Source organism: Motacilla alba, chromosome 4A (assembly GCF_015832195.1).
Source record: "Motacilla alba alba isolate MOTALB_02 chromosome 4A, Motacilla_alba_V1.0_pri, whole genome shotgun sequence".
NCBI lineage: Eukaryota > Metazoa > Chordata > Aves > Passeriformes > Motacillidae > Motacilla > Motacilla alba.
The window spans coordinates 18,200,673-18,220,372 of NC_052045.1; the positions used below are offsets into that span (position 1 = coordinate 18,200,673).

Sequence of the window (19,700 nt, forward strand, 5' to 3'; positions counted from 1 at the left end):
GTCCCCATCCCCACCACTTCCCACCATCCTTCCACCCTTCTACTGTTACTGGATCCCTCCAGCTGCCACCAGTGCAGCATGGACGCTTCCACACTGCTCTGAGGCCACAGTAGCTCCTGAACAGCCAAGAGAGCTTCCTTTCTCCCCTGCTTGCTGCAAAGAAATAGCTTCTAGAAGGAAAGATACAGGAAGATGGCAGCAAATTGCTTGGGAGGCAGCAGGCTCGCTGTGGCTGGGGAGGTTTAGCTGGCTGAGCTGATGCTGCTTGGGAATTGCTTAGATGGAGCTTAGAGACTTGATGACCTCAAGGTCCCTTTCTTATCAGCTGTCCTAAAACACCTCCTCGCTTGACACAAAGGCCAACGTGGACCTGCCAGAGGATTTTGGCAGTCACCATCTCCTTGCTTTTGCACACGGACGTGATCCTGATCAAAAGACACCTGGAATAAATCCCTGTCTGTGCCGGATGTGAGCACCCAGAGCAGCCCCCACAGAGAGCCAGGACAGACACAGCCACCACATCTGGAGCCTCAGCACAGGGCCCTGCCAATTCTCACGCTGCCTCCTGAGGCTTTGGCAGGCCCCTGTCCCTGGGCAGCCTGCTCAGTAGCTCCACTCATGACTCCCAGGTTCTGGCTGCCCTCACCACCCTGCTCTCGAGCACCTTCCCTCCAGCCCTTTGGGACAAAAGCCTCTACACGGGCTCTGGAAAAGAAACAGCCCCAGATGAAAAGTGCAGGGCAACCCCCTTGGCACAGGCTCAATCCTCCTCTCTAACAAGGCTGCCCTAGATGCTCACTGCTGTTGAGTGTGGGCGATTGGAGGCTGTGCAAGGCAGCACCATGCAGACCCTGCCAAGACAGGCACTGCAGCTCCCATTCCCTCAGCACAGAGCTGTGCAGGGCCCTCACACCCCTGTCCAAGGGCTGCCCTGCACCTTGGCAGCTTCTGCTTGCGCTCTGGATGTTGGGAGCTGCGTGTTTGCAGGTGTCCAACCAAACTCCACATCCCGACTGCACATGTAACCATGGCAACTGCACATGCGAGTGGCAAAGCCTCGAGCCCGGCTAACTGCAAATGCAAATGAAGCAAACACATGCACAGTGCTAAAAGTGTGACCTCTAAATGTCAGCCTTTAACCATTTTGCAGACACCAGCTCTGGTGGCGGCCACCTGCAGCCTGCAGAGCAGGCAGAGCTCTGGTTCCAATGGGGACCTCTGGGTGCCCAGCCCTGCACCAGGTGCTGGCATGGGTGCTGGGGTACACGCCTGGCACAGGCATTTCCCAGAGCTAAGACTGACTCCTGCCTTGTCAACCAGCAGCTCCCTCTCTGAGGACACATCCACTCCTTACCCAGCTGGCAGATGCTCCCAATTCCACAGAGGACCCTGGTTTGCCGAGGAAAGAAGGTCCCACCAGGCTGACACAAAGCATGGCCAGCACAGGGGCTTGTGGGGAGCTGGCTCTGCCATCACCTGGGGCCGAGCCAGCAGCAGCAGCAGATGAGGCACTCTCAAAGGATGGAAGGAAAATCCCAGCCTTTCAGGGATGTCATGGCAGAGCCACCTCCCTAAGGGAGGTCTGTGGCCTTGGGAAAGGCTGCTGGTAGAGGCATAAGGAGGTGTCACCATTTGGGAGAGTGTGGTCCAGAAACTGACTGGCTGGCCAAAGGTCTCAGGTCCCTCACCATTTCTGTCCCTTGCTGCTGACAGCACTGGATGCAGACAGACCCCAGAACTGACCATCACCCACCACCCTGTCCTGCTCCATGGCTTCGAGCACCAGGGAGTCAAGCTCAGGTGAACAGTGCCAACTCCAGCCACAGCGCGCATCGCTGGGGCCACCAGCAACCCCTGCACCCACCACCCCACTAAGGGATGGGAAGATGGATGAATGGACATCTGGCCTGCTGCCCTGCTCAGGGATGAGTATGGCCAGCTGTTTGACAGCAAGCCTGCCTCCAACTCGGTCTCTGGCCCAAGAGGGAAACAGGGAATGTCCTTTCACTCCAGGAGCCCGACGGCTAATGTCATTCCTAATGCTATGCCAAATAAACTGAGCCAAGGGGATCTCCTGCCTGCCCTTGACCCAGGGATGCTCACACCAGCAGCCTGTCAGCACCAGGAGCATCCTTGCGCCCCAAATAACCCATCCCCCAGGACACACAGCAGTACCCCCAGTACCCACACCACACCATAGACACCCCAAAGCCTCGGGGAGGATCCCAATTCCCTGGAGTGAAGTGCTCCAGCCCGGAGAGCCCCGCTCCCCGCTCTGTGCTGGCTCTGACGGGCCGGGCCGAGCGGTGCCGGGCGGCCCGGCGGATGCGGGGCGGGGGCCGGGATGCGGGCCGCGCAGCTGAGGCGGGCGCACAATCCCCCTTTCAGCACGTCGCCATGGCAACCCGCCGGCTCGCCGCGGCCGCTCATCCGGCCCCGTTAACCCTCGCCGTTACCCGCCGCCGCCGCGCTCGGCCCCACCCGTTAACCCCTGCCCCGCCGCGCCCCGCTCCGACGCCCGGCTCCGGGATCGCGACCCGAACCGGGATCACCCCGCGCCCCGAGAGCCCCACGGCCGGAGCGGCGGGCACCCCCAGCCCCGCGCCGTGGGGCCGGTCCGGTCCCGTCCGGCCGCCCTCCCCGTCACGAGCCGCCGCGGGCCGCGCCGTGCCGGTCCGTGCGGGGCGGGGCGGGGCGGGCGCACTCACCGTCGGGGGCGGCGGCGCGGCTGGGCCATGCCGGTGGCGGCGGCGGCTGCCCCGCGCTCCGCTCGGTCCGGCCCGACCCCGCACCGGGAGCGCGCGGCGCGTGCACGGCGGAGGCGGGCTGGGGAGGGGCCGCTCCGCAGCACCCCTTCGCTGCCGCCGCGCTGCCCGGCACCGCCGCCCGGCACCGGCACCGCGACCGCCCCGATCGGACAACCCACGGCCCCGCCGCCGCGCCGGCCGGGCCCGGTACCGCGCGGCCCGGCACCCGCACCGCCCTGGTCCCTGCGCCGAGGGGATGCCGCACCCGCCGAGCGCCGCGCAGTCCGGTACCGCGCCCTCCGGGCACCGGCAGCAGCCGCACCTGCACCCCGGTGGCCCCCCCGGCCCCCCAGACCTGCCCTGCTCATGGCACCGGCACTGCCCGGCTATCGGCCCTGGGCGGAGGGGGTCACCCCCGCCTTCCCGATCGGGACATCTGCACCTCCCGGGGCACCCCGCACCACCCCAGTAAACGACCACATCTGTGGGGGCATCCCGGCACGGCCCCGGGCATCCTGCACTGTCCTGTGCATACAGAATCCTGCCCCCTGCAGCCTGTGCCTGCCCCAGTCACTCTACAAGGGTCCCTTTCCACCCTGGCATAGCCCCGGGCCGTGCTGCCCCGGCACACCCCACAGCAGCTGGAGCACCCTTCAGCCCCGACACATTTCCCCACAGCCAGGGGAGCGGTCCCCGCCTCTCGTACTGCTCCGCAGCGCCCAGCGGCTCTAGGGAGGATTCAGCAGATACTCAGTATGGGGTGCCCCATCCCAGCCTCAGCCTTGGGGCCCGGCCCAGCCCTGCCACGCACCGGGCTTCAGTCTCAGCAGCCACCCATAGGCTCCCAGCAGCACCGCGCAGCAAAGAGCCAGCACCTCTGTCATTCCCCCTCCCAGCATGGGGGTATTTTCCCCTCCCACTCATGGCCTCCTGGCAGGAGCCGCCTCTCCTACAGCGCGCCGCTGCCCATAGCAATGTTTCAGTCTTGCCTGATGGGATTACAGAAATTATTTGAAGCAGGGCATGGATTTGGGTCCTGATGGATGTATCTGATTGCTGCCTCCCTCTGCCATTGCCAAGGTAGCATTAGCTGCGATGCCTCCACAGAGCAGGCACCGTTTCCTCTTTAAGATGTTTGCGTGGCAGCATCTGAAGGGCAGCAATTAATTTCAACTCTCCCACACGCCTCTGGCACCTGCACTGAATCTGTGAATGTGCAATGGCAGGGAGATCCCTGCACCCCAGTGCAGGTTGGGCTTCACCCGCCCCAGTGCCTTCCAGCTGCTGCTGAAGAGCAGGGCAGAGCTTTCCTGCTTCTCCTGCCCTGCTACCTCTCCCAGGGACTGTTTATGGGTGGTCAGCAGCTTGAATAACTTTGTTGCTGGCCTGTTATAGACAGGATGTATTTAGGGCATACCAATATAGCTCACCATATATATATATATATATATATATATATGTGAAATGCATAGATGAGCTGCAAGCTGCCACCCACTATGCCGTTGAGCAGCCAGCGTGGTCCAGCACTGCAGCACTGCCTGGGATGGCTGCACAACCCTGCCCTGTGCTTACCAGGGCTCATTAGCTCTGAGCAGCATCTTGAAGGGGGCCCTGGACGGATGCTGAGCTGCCCTGCAGCAGGCAGGGTATCAGGCATACCTCGCTGCATCCTGCTGCCCAACAAAACCAGTCCAGGATGGGGTGATGGGGTCATGAAGCACAGCTGCAGGGGTGCCTCGTGGCCCACTCCCCACCACGAGCACTGCAGGAGAGCTGGGTACTCACACAGCTGCTCCACACCCAGCTTCAGTTGCTTGACTGAGCAGTGATCGATTTTCTTGCACAACACCAGTTCTGACAGTCCCTGACAAGCCACCTTTGCCCAGGCTCTGGTCCATGGGGACCCTCTATGCCGGGCTGCTGGGTGGGGTGGGTGTGTAGGGCAGAGCCTCCTTCAGCCCATCCATCCCCCCCAGTGTTTCAAGATTTGTTGCAATCTCGGGTTTCTCCTCAGATGCTGGGCACAGCCCGTTGGCATCGCCTTCAGGGAGCCCAGCATCAAACAGGCACACCCCTGCACCACCCCCTCCCTGGACTGGTGGCCGCAGCAGGGCAGCCGTGTGCATTACTCAATGGGCAGTGTGTATCAAAATGCCCCCGGTTGCCTCTGGCTCTGTCACAAGCAGCGTTTAGCCACTACTCGGAGAAGGAGCAGAAGGGCTGGAAGCTGTCAGACCTGCTTAAAACGGCCGCGGCTCAGTGCTAATGTGCAGAACAGCAGCTGCAAGGCACACAGCCAGGCCAGGCAGAGCACAGCTCCCCAGACAGCCCTGTGCTGTGACCAGGTCTTGCACTGGTCCCCACGTCCCCCTGGAACCTTCTGCACCCACTGGAAACCTCTGGGCAGCCACCGAGGGTTGTGTGGGATCTTGGACACTGTGGCAGCCCGGCGTCTGTCACCACAGCAGAGCTCTGGAGTGCTGCTCATCCCACACAGAGCTGGCCTGCCAAGCAGCTGACACAGCTGGGGGAAGCCTTTTGCCAGAGGAAGAGCAGGGCCAGCCCCGTTGCTGGGCCATGCAATAAAGGGTCCCGTGGCAGCACGCACTTGGCTCCAGGACGGGACAAGTCATCCCCTTTCTCCCCGGAAGGCAGGGTGCTCCTGGGGTGCTTTGCCCAGATTCCCCCCCTCAGAGCTCACAGCAGGAGGGCAGCACCCGACTCGGTGTTCTCGCACCGCAGCACTCCCGTGTCACCACAGCTGCGGTGTAAGGGTCACCCACCCTGTCCAGGCGCCACGGCCGTGCTGCCGCCCGGCCCGCTCCGGCTGCTGCAGAGCCGCCCCCTCCCACCTCCGGCGCGGCAGCGATGCAGAAGGAGCATCCAAGATGCCGCTTGGCGCAGGCTCAGCTGCCGCCCAGGGCCGGCAGAGGAGGGGGCTGTCGGCCATGACCGTACACACCAGGAACAGGGGCGTGTTGTGGGAAGACAGTGCCCAGTATCCCAGTATCCCCGGGCAGTGACCCCTCCGTGTCCACTCCCCCGGCTGGATGAGTGGAACGGAGTCCTCCCGCTTCAGCCACGGGTCCCTCTGAGCACGGGCGGCCTGGCACAGCCACGGCCAGGAGCAGGGCTTCCAGCTCGGGGTCACCGAGCACGGGCTGCCGGCAAGCAGAGTCCCTGGCCAGGGCAGCCTGGGGGCAGGGGGAAGACGACGGGGAATGCAACAGCCGGCTCAGGCTGATGCGCATGGAAGGGGACAAGCACAGAGGGAGCAAGCCCCTGTCCTCATGAACAACTGAGTCCCCTCCATCAGGCCTGGCCAGCAACACCTTCCAATGGTCCTGCAGCCACATGGCAAGAGCCTGGCATAGGTGCAGGTGTTTGGGGACAAGGAGGGCAGAGAGGGTGCAGTGCCAAGCACGCCCCAGAGAGCAGCTTCACATGTGCTCCCACTGAGGAAAGGCAAAGTTCTTGGGACAGCAGACACCAGCCCAGCACCAAGGACAAGGGGCACTGCCAGCCCTCATAGTTCCCTGAGCTTGCCTTCACACAGTGGCCCACACTCCAGAACTATTTGCCCTCAGATGAAGATCAGGTGCAGTTCCTTGCCGAGTCCTTGTGGCCTCACCCTATCCCACATAGATGGGACAGAAGGACGAGGCTGGTCAAGCAAAGCTAACACAGGTCCAACTGCTGGGGAAGAACCCAAGAGAGAAGAAAGGTGCTGGTGGCTTCCAGCTTCAACAGACAATAGGAACAGCAAGCACCAAGATCAGATCTCATGCCAGCAGGCTGCACTAAGCAGGGTACAAGTTCAGAATGCACATTTCCCATGCAGAGAAGGCACCCTGACTGTCAGGAAGGAGCTATCATAGGAGCCTTGGTGCTTATCAGCCAAACCTTGCTGTGGTGAGAAGCAAGAAGCAGCACTGTGAGTGCACTCAGTCTGCAGCTCCTCCTAGACTGCAGAGGTAAGGAGCTTGAGATCTCTGTAACTGCTGTGGTGGGGGAAGCTGGGCTGGTTGGAGCTCAGAATTACCCTGCAATAGAAGTCCCTCTTCGCTTTATACCAGTGTCCTGGAGGAACATGCAACAGGACTACCAGTAAAGCTTAGTTCTACTGAGGAAGAGATGAAGAGCATGTGTGGAGGGTGCTGCTGGGCTGTACTGGGAGGAGTGCTGAGGAGGAAAGGCAGGCTCTGAATACACACTCAGTTTGCAAAGTAAGCTCTCTGTATTCATCCGAGAATGTCTGCAGTATGGAGTTCATCTGGTATAAATAAAGTACAAAATTTTACAATGTCTTAATCATTATTTTAACAAAAATACTAAAAACTGAGTAAAAACTGAAACCAAAGTGGGAAGGGAGACTATCAGCCACAAGGGATCTCCATAAACATTTGTAGAAATTGGATAGTAAAAACACTTTCTCTGTACAATAAAATGCTCCTCCTGGCATCTCCCTGTGGGACAGACAGCAGCAGCACTGGGGGGCACAAAGACACAGGGTGGGGGCTGCCCCAGAGAGTGGGTCAGGCTGAAGAGGCTGTATCCATCCACAGTGATGTCTCCCTCCTGAATCAGGCTGAAGTGCCACAGGTCAGTAGCGTCCAAATGGGTTGTTGTTCTGCTGTGTCTGTGTATCTGTTGAGGTCAAGACAGAGTTAAACAGTCACAAGGTCTAGTTCAGAAAAGAGATTCCCCTCCCCACATCACCAGGGCAGTATGAAGAGTGTCACAGGCCATGAGAAGGAAAATATAACCAGTATGGTACTCCCTGTGCTGCAGATCTGCCTGAGCCTTTGAGCAGCAGCGCAGCCAGGATCTCACATTCTTTCAGGAAGAGAGAGGTATATTCTAGTCCTGATCCTGAAGTTTCTAGGAAAAATCTCTCTCTCCCTCATGGTGGAATTGGAAGACCATAACAAAGCCCTGAAAGGTGGCAAGTAGCTGGGAGGATGAGTTTATGGATTGATTATTTCTGATTTTGAAAGAAAGTCAGTTCTATAAAATTTGAAAATTTCTGCAGCCATACAAGCTGCTGAGCTAGCTACTGTCACATCCTAAAGCAGTCCCAGAAACCAAAGGTTTCAGAGAAAATATCCCTGGCTTCCTGTCAGTATCTCTATACAGGCCCAAAGCACTTCCAGATGGCAGAAAGGCAGGAAACATGGTAAAGTTACATTCAAGAACCTCATGAACTTCCAAACTGCTGGGACTGCTGTTTTGTGATTTACAGTGCTCACAGTATATATGAGTACTGTCCAATACATAAAATTGTTCTTTTTCCTGAACATAATCATCAGCATGTGTGATCCTAAGCCACTAAAGTAAAAGGAGCTGAGTGTAACCTGGCTGGCCTGCTGCCTTCTCAACTCTTCTGGACATTCAGGGATATCCTGGAGCCTCCTAAGGCAACCTGTCCTGGGCCCAAAACACCCTCGTCCCCCTCCTGTGCAGGCTGGTCTTGGTTTACCTTCCTGCTTTCCACTCCATCCCTGACAGTACAAATGAGAACTCCAGATGCTTCCAGGGGGAGGTGATGCAAACCCAAGGAGGCAGCATGGAAGCTGAATGCTGACACAAGGCTGCATGGGACCCACACATCTATTCCAGATACAACAGCTCCATTTGCTGTACAGAAAGGCCACAAAAATATGGCTGTTTTGCTGTATTCAGATTCTTATACAAGGTCTTCCTATATTTGAATGTCCCAGCTGAGATCCCTTGGCACAGACTTATCGTTTGTGAATCAGGCTAGTGGGAAGCTTTGCACATTAAAACCTGGTTTGGGGAGGGTTTTGGCCACAAGGACCAAGAATTTTCCACCAGGGAACAAGTATAAGCACAGTTTCCAAGTCCCCCTCTCCACACATTACCAGATCTGGCACAGTCTCACTCAGTGCAAAATAAAACAAAAAACTATCAACTGTGCTGTCCATTTCTGAGCATTTTCATAGCATTTCTGCCATTTTTACAGCAGAAAAGCCAGTAAGGTGACAGAAGACAATGACAGCAGGCAATTCAGAAGGGAACAGCATAGAACCTGAATTCTGTATTGTGATCCTCCAGCCAGTAATTCAATACAGATTATAGGAATACAGTGCCAGACTGAAAAACATCTATGCCATTACCCTGCTGTGACCACCACAAACACAGCAAGTGTGCAGCTACACTTCCTAGAGTACTCCTCCTGCCTCCAAGAAGTCTTGTCTGGCTCACAACACGACCACAGTGTCTCTGGGTCATCCACCAAGTGACTGCTCCAGGATTACAGCCTCCCTGTGCCCCTCAGAGGTCACCTGCAGCAGAGAAAGTACCCCCAGATGATTTTAAAGCTGCACTGGATTCTTCCAGGAAAGCTGTGTGGCAATCCCTACAAAGGCTCAGCTCCCTTGTCCCTCTGCAGGCAGCAGGAGGAAGGTCTGGAAGGTTGTTCACAACCTGGCAAGCACTGCCCTCCCTGCTGCTGTGCCCCTTTGGGCTGGTAGCTCTAAGTCCTGATGCCACCTCCCTGCCAGCATAATTTATGTCCTCCAGACAGACAGTCTGGCTCGGCCTTGCTTCTCTACACCAGAGTACCTGCAAGAGAAAACAGCAGGGAGGAGACTAGCAACAGGATCAAGAACACTCAGGCTTACTGGAAAGCTGCTGCTGAAGCTGTCGAACCAGAGCAGCTGTTTGCTGCTGCTGCTGTGTCTGCTGAAGGCCCTGGCGCTGGAACTGTAAAGAGAGAAACACAGTTATAGCCACACCACCTGGCTGGCAGCCTCAGCGCTCACACAGGCCCTGGGAAGCTCAGGGAGGGAGAAAGGGGGGATGCAGGTGGAGCACTGCTGGATCTGTGCTGGACTGTCACGTCCCTGTGCCTCCGAGGGAACACTCACAATGGGCTGCTGGGGGGGAAGCGCCTGCATCCCCAGCCCCGGGGGCTGGCCCTGCGCCTGTGGCTGAGGCACTGTGGACACCTGGGGCTGCTGCTGGGGCTGGGGCTGTGGTGCCTGGGGCTGCTGCTGCTGCTGTTGCTGCTGCTGTTGTTGTTGCTGCTGCTGTTGCTGCTGCTGCTGCTGTGAAGACAAAAGAGAAGGGACTGTCAGGGCAATGCCCACAGCACCGGGGCACACCAAGGGCTTAAGGAGGAATGATGTTCCATGGAATGAAACACCTAGTGCACCATTTTCCTTACAGGTACCTAAATTACTCAAATTTCACCAGGAGTCCACTCCAGGCTAAGAAATGGCAAGAAATACAGGGACAGCAACAAAGTTTTCTGCAGGATGAGGTATTTACAGATGACAGGAAGAGAACTCCAAGTCTACTGGTCATTACTAGAAGCAAACAAGGTGCAATAGAAAACTAAGGACTCAAAAGGCTGGCTTGGTTCATCTCTTGCCTCCTGGTTAAGATCAGCAATAATGAATAATGAGTATTTGCCTGACTCATTCTCAGATTCTTTTCAGAGGTAGCAACAGAGCTCCTATAATCTCCTTACACAATCCACTCCAGGTCAGCTACTCCTACTACTGGAGTTTTCCCTAATCTCTACCCTGAATTTCACGTGTTCTGTTTTAAGGCCGTTTCTGGTCTTACAGCCTAGGGATAAGAAGAGATAAGGGGGTTTTTTTCCCTTTCTTTTTAAGATAAAAAATTTGGAGACTTATCTCTCCTATTGCCTTTGTCTCTCTAATGCAACACATCCAGCTATTTCAGACTTTCCTTCTCAGTCATGTCCCCCAACTCTTCAATCTATCTTGCTGTCCTTCCCTGCCACTCATGACAGCTGGTGTTACAATTCAATAAAAGAAAGTGGATAAAACAGGATTCAGTGCTCAAAACCAAATGTTTACAGAATTGGTTATGCTGAGAAGAAAATTCAGTGTGTTGGAGTCAGAACATACCCAGAAATCTCAAGGTTTTTAATTTCTCCTAATTTTCAGACAATTCTCCCATCTGTCAAAGCAGTTTTTAACTCTCTAGATAATTCCTACCAGAAAGAGAAAAATACTAATGTTATCATAAGAAACCCAACGTGGTGGTGATGATAGGTACAGTTCCAGTCACCGGCTCAAAAGGGCAAGGTTCAAACCTTCAGCAGACTCAGAAAACAAAACAAAACACTGTTCCTTCAGGAGAAGGAACAGTGTCTTATGAAAGAAGGTTAGAAAACCCCGACCTTTGGAAGCTGCAAGTGCTCCCATGGAATGTACATTGGGCAAATAACAGTGAGAAAGAACAGCCAGTAAACAGGACACAGTGGACAATAATAGTTCACACAAGAAGCAGTTATGAATGCATTGGATCATGGATTCAGTGGATCAAGGATTCAAATTTAAAGAGAGTGAGTTTCTAGAACAGCCTTCCAACTTATACCAGTTTGGTCCCAGGTTCCTGACATGGATGCTGCAACCTGGGTACACAAGAAAGCAGATGATTGACTAAATGAGCCAGGACACCAGCTTCATGTCCTACCTTCTTGCAGCAGCTGTCTATCAACCCACATAAGACAAATCAAAAGGCCACCCATCCTTTTCACAAGCCACTACATCATGGAAGTCAGCTCCAGCACCAGGCACACCTCAGGTAATACAGCAGAAGTCACACTAATGGGATAGCTTGGGCACCCCACCTTTGTGGGGTTTTTAAGCAACTAAGCAAAGTCAGCTAAAAGCTGAGGGTATAAGTGAAGTTACTGAGCTAGGAGAGGTGTTAGCAATTGGTCCGAGGCATGTTCTTCTAAATATGAGTGATGGAGAATGCTAAAAGAAACTCAAAGTGAATAGTCAGGGGGAGCTACTTGTCAAAAGAACCAAAAGCTGCTGACCATGCCAGAGGCAGTTCTCTTGTCCAGTGCAAGACAGCAGTTCTCAGATACTGCTGACTGCAGCTCTCTGCAGGAACCACTGTCTTGCTCAGGCCCCTCTCTGAACAAAAAGACTCAGCACTCTGTGCCATGTAAAGTCTCCCCATATTCCACAGGTTTGCTAAGCCTTGTACATAAGGCATTGGATTCACCAATTAAACTGTTTGTGCTTCTCTGTGAATTCAATACATTTCTATAATTCCTAGAAATGTATCTTTATTTCATGTAAGAATTTAACGTTCATAAGATCATAATGCAAATCCATGGAATACTCATGCCTGTTGACTCATGCTTTGTGATCTTCTTTGAACCTAGAGAGCTGGGTCTAACAGTTGGCTTTGGATCAGTTTTTCACCATCTGCTGTAAGAAATGCAGTATATGGACTGATTCATGCCAGATTTTTTGCCAATGGAAACTAACCAATACTTATTTTGATCTTGAGAAACGCAGATATGCCCCTAAAGATGATCCTGAACAACTTTCCTGCTCTTTCATGTACAGGGAGCTTTTCACTTCATTTCTAGCTCCTGCCACACTTGTACAACAGCTAACTTTCTGCACAATCTACTGGCTCAGCTGGAGCAGGAAGAGGTGGGACACAGGCCAGAGGACTGAACAGACTTTTAGCTCATGCTGGGTGACTGGCACAAGGCAGTGCAGCAGGAATCTCCAGCAGGAGTGGCCAGCTCTAAGGAAGGGAGAACTGCCTAGCAAATTACACAGACAGCCTCCAACAGAGTGACATCCTTCCTGACACAGAGGGGCAGAGGTAAGCAGCACGGGACAAGCCTCCTCCAGCTCCAGCAGCCTTCCTCTTGTCAGCAACCACTCACCCTCAGCATCTGTTGTTGCTGCTGCTGCCTCAGGTACTGCTGCTGCTGTTGGTCAGGAAGGATCTGGCTGGGTCGAATTCCTGAGGGGACTCCCTGTGGACCCAAATGGTTCATCCCACTCATCATGGGGGTCTGCTGTATTGACTGATGAGGAAACCTGCAAGAGGAAAGGACAAGCTCATGAAGTAAAGGATTCACAGGCAGCCAGCCTTCTTTAGTCCAAACACAACTTCTGACATCAATGAGACAGCCCAAACAGCACCCTGCAATCCATGCTGTCTCTGCAAAAAGGTGAGGGACACAAGGTCCTCTCAAGGGTTTAATACTACCTTTTTTTCTAGAATCCCTAAGTTACAGTCATCATCCCACTGTTCTGCATGGCTTTCCTGCTGCATTTATGCCTGCTCAGGAACAATGGAAATCTCAGATGTAGCCCTTTGATGGTGATCTGCTGGTTAGATTTAAAACCAAAACTATGACTTTCCTAGGTAATTTTTCCTCATACTTTTCTATGCCATCTTTCTCTGGCTAGTAACACAGTTTCCTGCCTACAACCAGCATTTCCAAATTTCATCCTTTCTCTCTGTTTCTTCCCTGGACAGAAAGCTGGATAAAGATGTTTCTCTGAGGAAGCAAAGTACAGCATGGAGAACAGGGTTTTTACAGCTTGCTGTTAAGAGTTGTGCAAGCAGAGCAGGGAAACCCTTAATGAAATAGAGCTTATTAACATCCCATAGGGCAGGAGGTACCTCTGTGTGTTGCCCAAGGTGTGTCCATAGCCAGGGGCCTGCTGGTGCACGTAGCCACTTGGTCTCTGCTGCATCTGTCTAACAGGATCCACTAGAGCAGGATTAGAGCTGGGGTGGGAATTCTGATAGGGCTGGCCAGAATAGGTAGGAGGTACCATCGTGCCTGACTGGGAGGGGTGCTGCTGAAGGCCTATGTGGGAGACATAAGGAGTGTAACCCTGAAATGAAACAAAAAGGCCTTTTTTAGTCACAGGGTGAAAACGAATACAGAACATAGGACATCAGCCTCCTGTAAATACTGTCACAGGGAAGCTCATTAGGGAGAAGAGCCAAGAGCTTTCAGGCTTTAGCAGCAACAGCAAAGCTGCTGCCCTGTGTTGGAGCCAGATTCCAGCCTACCTGCAGTCACTGCCACTTACCTGGGAGGGCTGCAGTGCTCCGTAAGACGGGGTTGGAGCCATTTGGCGCACGGGCTGCTGGCCCATTATGCCCTGGCCCTGCTGGAAGGCAAGAGAGAGGGGCTTTTTCCAACATCTCCAAAGGGCAGGAACACTGCTGCTCTCTTCTCAGCAGCTGCCACTAAACCAGACAAGTGATTTCACTGCTTAGCCTATAAGGTTGCTGCACAGCAGGCACATGCTCATGACTTCTTCTCACCCTAACCTGGGACAAACAGGCCACTAAAAACCTGCCACCCCTAGGCAGAACATGCCCCTCATTCCCCAGTGGCCACCCTGTGACAACCTCCTCCAACTTAGTGACATGGGCCCACAAAGCAGGCAGCACCAGAAAAACAGACACAAGAAACAACATATTTCCAGAGTAGATACAGAGTTGGGCAGCTCTGGCTAAAAGGGACAACACCAGACAGACTGGCCATGATATACTGCGGAGTCAGCAAAAGCAGGAGCACAGCTCTGACTTACCAACTTTGCTTGCAGCTGCTGCCTCAGTATCTGTCCTTGGGACACTGGAGGCTGCTGCCTGTACACGGCTGGCTTGTAGGAGGGGTCAATGCCCATCATGCTCCCCATCCCTGGAGGCAGCACACCACTGTAGGGAGGGCGACTCTGAACCAGTTTCCCCAGTGGCATGCGTACCGGTCTGTAGGATGTATCCAGGCGAGGGCCACCTGCACGAGGAAGAGAAACAGGCAGAGCAGTCACAGCTACTGCTGCACCTCGTAGTTCCAGAATGACTGCTCATCACCGTACCTAGACATGCCAGGCAAAAGGAGAAAGTGCAGGGACCTGCATAGGACCATCTCACAGAAAAGGTTCCCAAAGAGGTGAAATATTTTTGGCTCTCTGGTGCACCTACCTGCTGGAAGAGGCTGATTCTGGGCATAGAGACCCACTGGTGATTGCCCATATGCCAGCCTTGACATGGTGCTTCCTGACTGGTGATGCAAGAGATCTGTAGGCATGCCAACATATGGAACCCCTCGGCTAGGGCCCAACACAAAGTCCTGCAAAGACAAAAAAGTAAGAAAGATCAATGTGCATTGGGAATTCATGAATGGAGGAAGACTATTAAAGGGTTGACAAGTCCACAGGAGGAAGCCAAGGATGTTATCTGAGCTGGGCAGACTCCTTTCCTCCCATCAGGGATTAAGAAAGTGTTTGCCTTGCCCCAAGCTAGAGAGAGCAGGATAAAGCTCCAGTACTCCCAGCTGAGAGGAAACACATCACATCTTCACCATAACACCACTCTCAGGCTCCTCAGGAAGACTCTAGTGAGGGTTCTGTGACTAGGAGAGGTGGACATGGGACATCCAGAGCTGCTGGACACTCCATTACCTCAGTTTTGCTGGCAGATTGGTTGCGTTTCTTGGTTTTGCTCTGTTTTTTCTTGCGTTCCTCAGTGGAGGCGGCAGGATTGGAGCTTGTTTTATCAGCCTTGGCTGGTTCTGCAGTTTTCTTCTCTGGCTCTAAAGCCACAGGTGTAGGAGGCTCCTCCTCTTCAGGAGGCAGTGGCAAAGGCTCCAGGTAGTAACTGCGGGGCTTGGGTTTCAGGTGTGTGTGATACAGAAGAAGCCTCTGCTGCTCCTCAAACCTGGACACCTTGCGATCCACCCGGACTGTCCCAAACCATCCCCAGGAGAGCGGGGCTGAGTGCTTCAAACCCTCAAAAAGATCCCAAGGAGAAATCTTCTGCTTTGTAGAGACTTGCAAACCCTTGAAAGCAAAAGAGATAATAACCTTCAAGTCCCTGTTGTTGCTCCTGTGAGGGTACAGGTAACTATGTCCTTTCTTCAGGCTTTGATCCAGATCTCTCAGTAAACAGTCTGAGCCCTTGCTAATGGTCCTTGCTCCTCCAGGTGGCAAAGCAGTCATTTCTAAAAGCCTTCATCAACAACTGTCTAGTCTCCTTCATTCCATCTCTGCCAGCCTCCTGCACGCTGGCTCTGCCATTAACTTACGTGACAGGGATTATGTGTTTCTCTTTACACTTCATATAACCATAAATACAACCCCCAAATTTAGTTAACATCTCAGGTCACAGCAGCATGCTATCACCAAGCATTAACACCCCAGCTTTGCCCTTTTTGGACATGGTTATGTGCCAGCTCGTCTGCGTGCAGCCAGCCACTTCAGGCTCATCAGGAAATGAGGCACTGCATACAGATGTCTCCCAAGCTGTGCAGACTTAAGGCATCAGAGGACAAGGTGACACCTGCACTCAGGAGCTGCGATACAGACAAAAATGCTTCACTTACCTCCTTCTTGAAGATGGAATCAAAGCCAGCTATTTTATTGCCTTTAGTGTCAATGAGGGATCCCTGAGGTTCACAGGTGATGACATCTCGGGTCTGCTTGGGAAGTGGTAGTAGCTGTCGCACCTTCTCCAGGCTGTCAGACTGCCGGTCCCCCAGCTCCTTCTGCACGAGTGGAACAAAGAGGACTTGAAGAATTTTTCAGGAAAAACCATCCAAAGCCCACCTATGTCTCTTCTGGTTTTGGCCTCCATCCCTACATTACTTTTCACCTTTGCCCCCTTCAGGCCTACAGAGTCATAGAGGTCACCCTCACTACTTCATCTAAACAGCAGAAACAGAGGACAAGTACTGTTCATGAGACACAGGTAAACCTGCATAGCTGAACAACTACAACACAGCACGCTCTGGTCCCCATACAGGGCCTGGTGTCCCTCACCCTGAGTTTCTTGACAAGATTCATGTATGCCCGCTTGTTCTCCTCCATGCTGCCCTGAGAGATGCTGGACATATCAGCAGCCAGGGTGCCATTGATGAGAACACTCAGCATGTCCAGCACGGTGGTGAAGAGCTCACTGTAGGTCAGAGCAGAAAGGTCAGTCACCTGAAAAGCTGATAGAAAGCCTCTGCCATCATTGCAACACCAAACACTAATAAATTGTCAAGACTTCCACCCACATTTAGAAGTGTCAGTCTTCAGAATAACCTCCCACACTAATCCTCCTTTTCCTTACACACCACACTTGAGTTTTACTCCCACTTGAATTAGGTGCAGTATCACAGATTAAGACTGGATTCCTCTGTATCTATTCAGCACCTCTAAAAAGCAGATTCAGCTCTCCCCTGCATATCTTGGCATTGGAAAGCCAAGTTTGTTCTGAATACGGCAGAGTGCACTCAGCTATCAGGACCTAAGTTGTAGACTGCTATTACTCCAAAGTCTCTTTCAGCTGTCACTTCTGACAGATCATCTAGAGAAACAGCCAGCTCACACGAGAAAGGGGGCCATGCTAACAACTGCCTCCCTTGGGAAGTGTATAGACCAGAAGTCAGACTGCAAGTTACTTGTTTGACTGCATGTCCACAGTGCCACTGCTGATGATGTCCAGGAGAAGCACGGCCCATTCAGTTGTCTGTTGCGTGCTGCGTTGGACTGTGTCAAACATTCCTCCCACCTGGCAGAGAAAGGGAGTTTAGTCACAAGGACACCAAAAAACACTGAGATTTTGAAGTGAAAAAGGAGCTTAAACCAGGGTTTAAAGGAGCTTAATTCCTACTGAGAGCTGAGGGAGACTGCTGTCAGCAGCCAAACCTCAGATGCAAGTAGTAGTGCTGTGGGCTGCAAAGGCATTCAAAGGAGAAGGCACATCTACAAAAGAGACCTAGTCTCTGGATTTCATCCTGATGAAACAGAGCAAGGGAGTTTATTCATGCACCCTGTCCTACTCAGGGCCCAAGACCCAGAAGCAGCACAAGTGTCTCTCCTACTTCCTTGCCTCAGGACATATATAGACCCTCCAGTGTGTGCTTGTTCTAAAGGAAAAAAAGGCAGACAATTCTTCACCCCAGATGGTTAAGCTCTTTTTCTCCAACTGCTCACCAAATTCAGCCGCAGTTTCAAGGCCTCATGCATCAGCTGCTTGGCTTTGCAGTCATCTTGGTACTGATCTTCTCGCCAATTTGTAACAATCTAAGAAATACAGAAGAGAGGAGAGACCTCACCAGCTGTATGCTGAAGCTTAGAGAGAGCAGCTTGTACCATTCACTGTCTGGTGACTCAGAAATGGTCAGCTCAAGCTCCCTATATCAAACAGGGTAAGACAAGCAACATCCTGAGGCCTTGCTCCAGAGCCTGTCTGCTGGAGGGGCGAGCTGTTGAGGAAAGTGAGGGGAGAAACAAGACCCCTACCTGCTGGACCTGACTGTACAGAGAGGTGAGGAGGCCTTCCCGCTGCTCATCCTGACCTTTCAAGCATGTCAGCACCAGTGACAGAAATGGCTGCTGGCTCAGGAGGGACATACTGTGAGAGAACAGAGAAGGAGCTATACTGCCAGGCTGGGATCAGCACAGCAAACACTGCCTGCTCTTTCCCCTGGACTCACCTCTTCTGCTTCTGGCGGTCCCGCTCTTTGCGGGATGATGACCCTAAATGTTGTCCTTTCTCCAACTCTTCTCCAGCAGCTTTCAGAACGTGGCCCTGCACTGATGTTGGAAGCTTGGCAATCAGAGGGGCCACCAGCCACACTCCTGATCTCTCCAGGGAGCTGTGACAACACAGGAGAGGAAAGCTGTTTGCAATGCAATTTAAGATTCAGACCTGTAGACAAGAGAGCTGCACGCCGGCTCTACACCTACCTGAGGATGGGTTTGGATTTGTTGCTGGCAGGTGTAGCACTAGTCGAGCTACTGATATTATTGACTCCATTACCAGTACAGCTAGCAGAGCTGGTCTCTGCTGACTGCTGGAATACCTCAATGGTGGCTTTGGCTATGTTTTCTAATAAGGAGTTCATCTCCTGGGGTAGGGAAGAAAAAGATAGTAAAGTCCTTCTCTGAGAGCACCTACGGCTTCCACATTTCAACTCAGTACAAACTCAGTTTGCCAACTTCCCCATGGCTGCTGCTTCTGGGGGTCTCAGACTCATTGCTTCCTTTTTGTGCTCGGCTTTCACAGCCTGACTCCCTCATTGTTTACTTTCTTCCTACCCCCACTTCTGCCAGACCACCTCCCCACCAACTCACAAGCAGCCGTTTCATCCTCCCTTGTATGATCCCCTCAGGGCAGAAACTCACATTGCTTGCTGTCTGTTTAATCATGAGCTGTAGCTCCAGTGAGGACTGCCTCATGGTCCACTGGTCCAAATTCTGTAACACACACACACACACACACACACTTCATGTAACACCTTATCTCAGTTCAGACTACACCAACCCACACCCTCAAGGTCCCACCATAATGAGTGTCAGACCCCTCAGAGGGCTGCATTTACACGAGGCAGTTTCTAGGACACTTAGATTCTGCCAGCAGCTTGCACCTGTAAGATGCGTTTAATCCTCTGCCGCTGAGGATTTTCTCCCTCCTCATTGTCCAGGAGCCGGTGTGGATAACAAATCAGCTGCATCAGCCTCTGGGCCTGTGTGCTGCTCAGGACAGGATCCTGCAAGTCATTGCTGTCTTCACAGAGGGACTTCAGACATCGTTCTCCTACCCACTCCTGCAAGACAAAGGCAGAGTCAGCACAGTCAAACTGATGCCTGATTCCAAACCAACGCCCCTGCTTTCAGTCTCAGAGAGATGCATGGAACACATCAAAATCATAAAAGCCTTATTAGTATGCAGTTATGCCTGATAATCATTTCTCTTCATGAACTGTACTATCCTGATTCAGCAGGCATCAGGCACAGCACAGTAATCAGAACAGAGGAAACAAACTTTGACAAGTCAGCAGAATTGAAACACAGTAGTTGCTCTTTCTTTTGAGAAAATATTGGTGTGATTTAACAGTACCCAGTCACTATCGTGTCCAGGCTCCCTCGACACTGCCACTTGGGTTCAGAAGATCAGAAGGGATCACTTAAAACTGTTTGGTCTATTTCCAGCACAACAAAGCTCTGGAGCTGTCCTAAGTTAGGTTACTCAGAGTTGCAGCTAGCACTAAACCAGAACACGTCTTGGAGAAAATCACGCACCTTAATTCTCAAATAGTGATGGAAAACATACTGCCAAACTTAGTAAAAACCAATTACTTTACTTCTCAGACTCTGGAAAGGAAAACGACTGACTGGATGC

General features: G+C 52.9%; 2 protein-coding genes across 13 annotated transcripts in view; both read right to left on the reverse strand.

Annotated features, from left to right (window-relative positions):
- NLGN3 (neuroligin 3) overlaps positions 1-3,599 on the reverse strand; it is a 38,829-nt gene extending 35,230 nt beyond the window's left edge. For 4 of the 5 annotated variants that reach the window (XM_038122973.1, XM_038122971.1, XM_038122972.1 and 1 more), the window contains exon 1: positions 2,709-2,817. The gene's annotated coding sequence lies outside the window, so the exon portion shown is untranslated. Of the gene's footprint in view, positions 1-2,708; positions 2,818-3,558 lie in introns of those variants that run through there. The other variant, XM_038122970.1, reaches the window with a different exon arrangement.
- A 3,366-nt stretch (positions 3,600-6,965) lies between these two features.
- The window catches only part of MED12 (mediator complex subunit 12), a 35,873-nt gene continuing 23,138 nt past the window's right edge, over positions 6,966-19,700 (reverse strand). The window contains exons 27-44 of one of the 8 annotated variants that reach the window (XM_038122731.1): positions 18,946-19,125; positions 18,704-18,775; positions 18,266-18,426; positions 18,013-18,174; positions 17,819-17,930; positions 17,510-17,599; positions 16,975-17,084; positions 16,349-16,484; positions 15,913-16,074; positions 14,993-15,370; positions 14,514-14,661; positions 14,120-14,325; positions 13,613-13,693; positions 13,194-13,411; positions 12,445-12,601; positions 9,614-9,817; positions 9,392-9,473; positions 6,966-7,394 (exon numbers count right to left, since the gene is read on the reverse strand). In XM_038122731.1, the coding sequence (XP_037978659.1) occupies positions 7,351-7,394; positions 9,392-9,473; positions 9,614-9,817; positions 12,445-12,601; positions 13,194-13,411; positions 13,613-13,693; positions 14,120-14,325; positions 14,514-14,661; positions 14,993-15,370; positions 15,913-16,074; positions 16,349-16,484; positions 16,975-17,084; positions 17,510-17,599; positions 17,819-17,930; positions 18,013-18,174; positions 18,266-18,426; positions 18,704-18,775; positions 18,946-19,125 (2,703 nt within the window). In that variant the 3' untranslated portion in view covers positions 6,966-7,350. The other 7 variants (XM_038122733.1, XM_038122734.1, XM_038122732.1 and 4 more) reach the window with 7 other exon arrangements.